The sequence below is a fragment of the Grampus griseus genome (assembly GCF_964374135.1).
Source record: "Grampus griseus genome assembly, chromosome: 3".
NCBI lineage: Eukaryota > Metazoa > Chordata > Mammalia > Artiodactyla > Delphinidae > Grampus > Grampus griseus.
In genome coordinates this window covers 75,635,578-75,644,302 of record NC_139019.1, presented here as the reverse complement: position 1 = coordinate 75,644,302, position 8,725 = coordinate 75,635,578, and the positions used below count along the sequence as shown (strand labels likewise).

Here is an 8,725-nt window from a genome sequence, read left to right as displayed (position 1 = left end):
ATATTTATTGGTATTTTTAACTAGGCCACAAAGCAGTAATCTGTTTGCCAAGTTATACTTTTGAAGAAGTACAAACTGCAATGACACCTTCTTGAGGTAGAGACTTCAATGGCATTTGAGTGTTTAATATTTCATGTCAGCATGGCTTGTAGAAATTGGCAGACAGAACAGTTATGAATTATTAATACTAATTGCAACTAAATGAATATTTCTTGCGAACATTTAATTTAGAAAACTACTTTTTCTTAGCAGTTAATTATCTACTTTTTCTTAGCAGTTAATTATCTCATTAACTTAGAATTATTAGCAACTTAAGAAATTACTATCTAAATGATTCGTTATAACTAAAAAGAGGAGTTAAGAATGCAAAAGGAAGTAACATTTATTAAGTGCCATATAGGGTGAATGGCTAATAACTTAATTCTATCATGACCAAGATACCTGGTGTTATTTCCACTTGACAGGTAAGAAAACCAAAGCTAGAAAGAAACCTGCTTTGTAATTCAGTTAGTAAGAAATTACACAAGGATTTGAAACTATGTCTGTTTGATGTCAAAGTCTATGTTTTTATTAGTTTACCAAGCAAGTGTTATTCCACATGCCTTCACAAGTGACGTAAAGTGGCTACTCTTTGGAATAAAAATGTTCCTACACATCATCTGGGGAAGCACTTTACTCTCTATGAGCATTATAACGTTCCTTAGTCATGTTTTCTCTGATATTTTGGCAACTAACAATAAACATCAAAAGAGAGTTGTATGATGTCACATTTGAAGGCTAACTAGAAACAGCTAATACTTCTTACAGTATGTGTAAAAAATTACTGATTTAAAAATGTAGGAAAAAAACTTGACTTTTATTCAGAGCTGATAAAGTAATGTAGCAATTTTTAGTTTAGACTGTAAACCCAGTAATAAGACTCTCAGCATTTGTATCCTGCTAAAAGATCTATTTCCAAAATAAAACTAAAGTGTGCTTCTTTAGCAGATTAATTGCTGTGAGATCATCACTTAAGTTACATAAAATCGAAATGGAAGTTCTAATGTTTCTTTTCCAGCTGTATCACAATGTAACTTATTCCCACTAGTAAAGCAACTCCAGTTTCAAAAGTAATTATTATCCATATCCTTTCTTTTAGTTTTACTACAAATTACTATTAGGAAAAACTGCAAATTGAAATGTTACTACTCTGTAAATACATACTGTACATTAAGATTTTAGATAAGCTCAAATTCTTTACTTTGTTGCCATTTATAATCTTAATATTTAATAAAACGTTATGAAGCAAAATGTTTTCACTTACAGAACAGTGGTTACATGGAGTAGAAATACACTTTCTATAGGAACTGCTAAAATCAAATAGATCAAGGGATCAAACTATTAGCACATTTACTAAATTTAAAAACCAAAAGAATATATTATTGCGAATTTTGAAATGTTTACTTTAGAAACACGTAAAACTGAGTATTTTATTCCAACAGCCTACAGAGAAGAAACAGGGAGCTACATGTTTATAGGTGCACATTTGCATGAATATTCTTGCCATGATGCTAAGACCCAGAACACCTAGAAGAGAGGACATTACATTTTGATTTGAAAAAATATTTAAATTAAAAAATTTTACATGTACAATATAAATAAATAATACTTTTAGAACAAAAAATAATAAAGACTAATAAATGCAATGTGTATCAAACAAAACTATTTTTTACTTTTGAGTTAAGTCCTACACACTGGAAAAAGAAGCCTATACTATGCTTTGGATAAGTTCTTTAAGTGCTTTAAAGATTTAGCAAGGCTGCAAATTCTGTCAATAAATAAATGAAATTATTTATTGTTTATAAGCTATGAAGTCCATAATAAATGACAAAGCAAGCTGAGCAGGTTTAGAAAGCTGACCCATATTTTCTGTTATCATCATGAAAACTCAGTGACCGACCGACACATCATTTCCAATGTCACCAATAAGGCCTCAGTGTGTACTCCAGGACACGCTTTTAAATTCTCAGGGAGTTCCTTAAGAATATTTGGGAGTTTCTGCAATGTCTTTATATTTCTAGCATAAAGATCCAATAACCAGTCAGTACGAGCACTAGTGGTTTCCTTATAATTCTGACAAACTATAAGCAGGTCATTTAGATGAGTTAATCCTCTGAAAGCTAAGAAGAGCTCTGAAGACAAACCAAAAACTGAACAAAAATTTAGCAACATCCTACTAAGTAAAAATGAGCCAAATTCAAGTTGCTGGTGGTAAAAATGTTTCTCTGCTTGTGCATGAAAGTTCTCCACTGTATCTTCTATTTTTGTGATAGCAAATAGTTCTTCCTTGACTTGAGATGATACCACATAATCCAAGGGCAATTCCCCCTTAGAGTTCCTCTGCTGCAGAAGCACTGGGCCTGTGAAAAAGAACATGCAAAACGTTAAGAGTTAAACATTCTTATTTTGGCAGTGTAACAGCCATTTTCTCTCTCCTTTTTTCCCCAAAGCATCCAGGGCTCACTTTACAGTCATATTTTGTAGTAATTCATATTGACATAATTAACTGGTTCTATATACTAACTAATAAAGGTGCATTAGAAAAAAATAATCTAGTCAATTGCCTAATCAGGTTTGCCTAAAAGCACATGCCTTAGTTCAATAAATAACATATATAGTTATAAATTAAAAAAAAAACTTTGATAAAACTTTATAAGTTGCCATCTTCAAATAAGAATATCAGTGTTCCTGGAGAAAATTTAAAAAAAATACATTTATCTTAAATTCTGTATAAGAGCCTTAAAGGTATTTCATAATATCACCAAGCGGAAAAAGTACTGACCCCTTCCATTGCTAATAGGCAATGGTAGCAGTGCAGACTGCAAAACTTTGCCCAGACACAGAACACGTTTTTCATTATCCTTGCTTATGTTCAATTTTTAATATGGGTAACTGATTCACAAAAAGTAAATATTAACTGCTCTGGGAAAAACTCAGATTTCATCCATCTATGCTAGCTACACCCATCTAACCATCTACTAAGAAAGTTTTGAATATACAGTTTATCCCCTGGGTAGTTAAGGATGATATGAGAGGGGCAAAATAACAATGACTCAGTATTTGGTCACACAGCAAAGTACAGGAGTACTTCGCACCTCTGCCAGTCAAGTCCTATAATTATTTATGTACTTTGCCATAAAAATGTTACAAGGGATATAAAAGTTTGAGTACTAGCAGACATAATCAGAAGATTCTACCATACAACACAGATCTTATTGTCAGAGATTACAGATCATAGCTGCTAAAACTCTTAATGATGAATCTGATGAGACACATGTAGTGGCCTAGATATAAAACGTAATTAATGTAAAAGATCAACAAGTAATGACATACGATTAATGTATAATTTACGGAAAACATTCTAAATCAAAATTAGATCTGTTTTCATTATGTTGATATTTCAAAAAAAATGTTTCAAGTTATTCCTGTTTAAAAGAGAAAATACAACAAAATTATGAACACAAGATACCAAAAGTAAACAAGGGTTTTAGAAACATAATTTAAATTATTGCTCTCAATACTGAGCGACTCACAATGAAGAGATAATATAGTTTCTACAATGATGGTGTCAAACCATTTGACAGGTCCAAACTCAGATTATACCTAAGGCAAAGAGAAATCTGTATGATTGCTGAAGGACCTTGATAAATGCAAATACAAGTAGATTTCCTCTCTTGGGACAAAGAACTCATCAATTTACTATTCTTCACCAGAGGTCCTAAAACAATTCACATTGGTTAGTATAATGCCTTCTTCTTCTGAAAAGTTGGACTTAATACCTTAATACAATAATGGCTTTTACATCACTTAGACCAATTGAAGCAAAGCCAAATATTGGCTTGGAATGTCACATACATAGTTAAGTAGAAAACTAAAACACTTAGGAGATATAACAGTACGGTTTTGTAAACATATAATACTAAAAAAAGTATAAAAACTGAAAAATACATCGATTATGAAATGGTATAAGTAAAACAGACACACTAAGGCCTTTAGGGGGCAGGAGAAGACTATAAATAACCAAACATGTTAAACTACCATGATATAGAGCCTTCCTCAGATAGATGACAGATAGATATAGATATATAGTAAAGAGATAGCTAAGGAAAATATGCTGTTTATTTTCATGCAGAATCAAATAGCTTTAATGACTGGATAAATAGTACAACAGTATTTTTAGTACAAATAAAAGTAATAGGAAATTTATACAAATCTTTGTGTATTATAAGCTAGTCATCACTTTGCTTTTCCTTTTAAAACGCAAATTAGTTTTGAACACTTTGATATAAAATTTATATTATTCAGTTCAGATATAAGAAGAATATCACTGAGTTAGGGGGTGGAAAAAAGGGTTCTGAAAGCAGAGATCAGATAAGAAATCAGCAGAAAAAGCAGTAGATGAATATTAAGCTCAAGTTACTTCCATCACATACCCTCTACACAACAGTTATTATCATTTGGAAGTCCTCCTACTTAACTTATTGACTACAAAATGTGAATGAAGAAAAGATATTATTCTAGGATGTCTTTTTTGTAGTCTATAAAGAAAAGACTAATTAAAGAAAAGAATAATCGTTAGCAGTTATATATAGGAAATGAAACAAGAATGAAAAACCCAAGTACTCACAATTGAACATTTACATCCATTTATTAATAAGCTTTCAGAAATGGCTGGTTTACAGACATTACACACTTTAAGTAAAAGGATTAATAGTAAAAACCAACACACTCAATTCAAAATACACTCTCATAACAAAGGTAAAAAGGCTTAATAATACAATAAATAAATACATTTTATGAAAAGGTTTTTATCCTCAGTAAATAAAAGGTGCTTACATTCTAGCAGACTTTTCATCTTTACTTTTTCATTAAAATGTAATAAAGGCATCTTTCCTTATAGAGCTTAAAATATAAAATACTTTCTACCTCTGAGGGATTCATCAAAAAACTGGATAATTTATCATAACCCGTTTAGCATAAATGCACTCACCCCCATGCTGGAGTAGCAGCTTGCCAATTTCTACATGTCCGTTTGACAGTGCATCATGCAAAGGAGTCACCCCGTCCACTTGAGTGAGCAGATCTACCTCTGGACAACGTTGCAAAATTTCCTGGACACATACTGTGTTGCCATAGTTACAGGCTTCATGCAAAGGCGTCCAGCCAGCATTGTCTAAATTAGAAATCAAGGCAAATTTTAAAACGGCAAAAGTAGGACTTTGGTAGTGAAGTATTGATATTTTACTTCCCTTCTCAGTGTGACTTTCTAAGTGCCTCATATACAAATAGAACTCTTTGATAAAAATGCCTAGGGTGTAATCATATTTCTAATTGTAAAAAATAAATTAAAAACTATTTTAAAATATTGATGTTGGGATCTGATCAAAATATAGATGTCAAAAAATGGTTGTGCACTATTATACATCAATATGTGATGAATTTCTTGGTTTTGCTACTAGCAATACTTTAAAGATATGTTAGGTAAATATACTTAAATGATTTTTCTTAATGTTGAAATTAAACTATTTAATATCACAAATATTAAGACATTGAATTAGACAACAAAGATTTAGAACTTACCTTTAACATTGATGTCTATTCCTGGCATAGAGAGAAGAAGAATCAATTTCTCCACTTGGTTATTTATGCAAGCCCTATGGAGGGCTGTTTCTCCTGCCATAAAAAATTAATAGATTATTCCAGAGAAGACAAGATATCAACTAAAGAAAATAATCAAAGGGCATGAACTAGGAGATCTGGCCCCATGCCAGAAAATTATTTATTGAGTTTTCCTTTTGACTGGTTTAAACATCTCTCACATTAAAAAAAAGAGGGGGGAGGGAACCCCACCAATCCATAGAGCCTCTCTGTTCTATCAGCAATTCAGCAATGAAATTCTACTAAAGGTTTAATATAGGCATTGTCTCCCCCTAGTTCAAGGTTTGAAGTTTCAATCCTGCTATAAAACCCTCAAATGATCAGAGAACACCAAATATACTGGGTTTTGCAGCAATAAAAGTTTAAAGTGCAATTGCCCTCTCTTAAATTTATTCATGAACCTACGTTAAATGTATGGCTCTTTTTTATACAGCATTTATAGCTTAATTCAAATGAATGTTTCTGGCTAAGCATGAGTGCCTCTACACACTCAAGTGTAATTCAGAACTTCAAATCCATTAACAGATGGTTTGCTGCTTCTCAATAGGCTGTCTGGCTTGGCTACAGCAGCACAGAGAAGGAGAAATGGGGGAATCTTAATATAAACACACACACACGCACACGCACATGCACACACACGAAAAAAATCCCTAGTACCATTTAAAGCTGAACAAGAATGACAAATAGAATGGCAAAGTCTTTTCTAGGAGGGGTGCAGTTAGTGCCTGCTGCCTAAAATTGACTACACCCCTCTCTGCTGTAAGCAAGATTAATAAGATATAAGTGATAATTTGATGTAAGGGGAATTTAAAAAAAACATAATAACTGCTTTGAAAACAAATGAAATACATATTGAATCAAACTTTCTTGCTATAAAATACTAAGTAGCACATTTTTCCAGTGTTCAGTTTTACAGATTATCTCTGTAACTTCTACCAAAACATTTCTTTAACAAGCATTGAAAAGCTTTCGAAGTTTTTCTCTACTATTTCTCAATTCTCTTCCTCCCTCCAGTTCCTTCTGCTGTTCAGCTTAAAGCCATTCATATTCATTTTACTTTCTGACACAATAAACAAAGAAAAAGGACACAGTTTTGTGACGTTAATATCTGAGTTCACATTTAATACATTTTTCATATTTTGAGCCAAACGGGCAGTTATTTTGAATTTGTGATATGCTATTATGAACTCATCTCATGTTGAAAGATGATGAAAGCTTGGTGCCATAATGATAATATTTGTATTAAAAACACGATATAGCTCATAAACAAGAGACTTGGCAATTTACTTTGGCCAGATACAGACTCTTGGTAGTAATTTATAATTTTGAGTTAAGGGGTACCTAAGTAAAAGAAGTGCCGGAGTGAATTATTACAACGCTATTCTTGTTACTCCATCCCTTTAGGTACTTAGGTTCCAGTATAGTTAGAACCAAAAGCCAAGCACATTTCATAGTCTGGGCTCAATGCCTGGAAGAAAAGAGTCCATATGCTTAACACAGCTATGTAACATAGCCTACTTCTCATTCTTTGTTCACAAAACGTCTAGGACTGAAAGAGATGAAGACTGAATTATACTTTCAAATCACAAGACACTGATCCTAAGCAGCACAGGTTGAGGTGGAATAGAAAAGTAAGGCAGGCAAGTCTGGAATGAGCTCAACATGAGTTACACAGTGTTTAATATTTGAAAAGGCAGGTGGAGAAAAGAAGGGAGGAATACTCTATTACACCAGGTATTAAACACTTTTTTTTTTTGGTATAAATGCCAGTTCACAAAAATAATATGCTCTCCAGGAAGGTATTTCCTGGACCTAGTCCAATATTTAAGTTCAAGCATTCATCAGGGCCAGTGTGTAAAACTTGCAAATACTGACTATAACCACGAAAAGTTCCTAGCATAAATTAATTTAGATACTTGGAATACCTTTTAAATTAGTCTTGTGAAAATTTATCTTTGTAACCAAAGAGGGGCAATTCTCCTTGGAACACGACAATTCTCCTTCTGACTTCTTTTTCAATCTTTTTAATGATGAGGAACATTTAGCAAGATTCAGCTCTCTGAAAAGAAAGTAAGACATAATGAAAGCTTGTTTTTCACCAAGGCGTAGAAGCACAAATTATATGGTGAGTTAAAAAAAAAAAAATCTAGCCTTCTTTTAATTTAAACCCCCTTATTCATTCAAATCTTTACTGCTTTCTATTTTTATATTTATTTCAACTGTACAGAAACAAATTTTATGCATTAATTTTCATTTTATTACCCTTGCACCCCCCAACAGCCCACCAAAAAGTTTATGAATATTGAATGTCCAGTAAAGCAGACGAGACCAAGTAAACCATATTTGGCAGAGAGACTAAAGCAAACTGCTAAGATCAAAATGCAGGCCCCTACTCCCTATTCTTATGTTCATATTCTAATCCTATCCTCTTCTTCCTAAAAAGATTTCAGGTTTTCTGAATTTTATATAGCATACTTTTAGAGGAGGTTTCTCATTTGGGGAAAGCTATTGTAACAACTCAGAGTATCTCACATGGCGATGCATTCTGAAATCCCATCTATATTATATACAAGTAGTACTTTAAAAATCACAAGGCAAAAATTGTGTGGAACAATAATTTGATGAAGAGTTTTATTTCTTTTGAAAAAGACTTAATAGAAAGTGTGTACCTTGAATTAAAGAAAGTGAAAATGTTGATCATGTGCATTTATAGGTATAAAACTGAGTTTTCTGCTATCAGTATAATTCAGACAACATCTCAGATAAAGATACAGTTCAAGAAATGCCTAAGAAGAAGAGCTGTACTCGAAAACAAAGCATAGCTGGTATATAAGCATCACTTACGGTAACTCTGGCAGCCCTTCCACTTGTTTCTGTTTAGCACCATTCAGCATAATTAAAGCCCTCTGAGATTCAAAGCAAGGCCGCTGTCCTATTTTCTTTGGTATCTGCATCTTTCCAGTCCCATGCACACCAGTTTTCCCCAAAGCTGGCAAATAGGAATATACCTGTTGCAAAATAATATTAT

At 32.7% G+C, this 8,725-nt stretch overlaps 1 protein-coding gene across 1 annotated transcript in view; it reads right to left on the bottom strand.

Moving 5' to 3' along the window:
• Positions 1–1,877: 1,877 nt before the first annotated feature.
• Positions 1,878–8,725, bottom strand: part of SLF1 (SMC5-SMC6 complex localization factor 1) — a gene marked incomplete at its 5' end in the record, with an annotated part of 57,649 nt that continues 50,801 nt past the window's right edge. The window contains 5 exon segments of the mRNA XM_082651255.1: positions 1,878–2,399; positions 5,030–5,212; positions 5,620–5,712; positions 7,623–7,756; positions 8,542–8,705. Of these exon segments, the coding sequence (XP_082507381.1) occupies positions 1,918–2,399; positions 5,030–5,212; positions 5,620–5,712; positions 7,623–7,756; positions 8,542–8,705 (1,056 nt within the window). The 3' untranslated portion in view covers positions 1,878–1,917.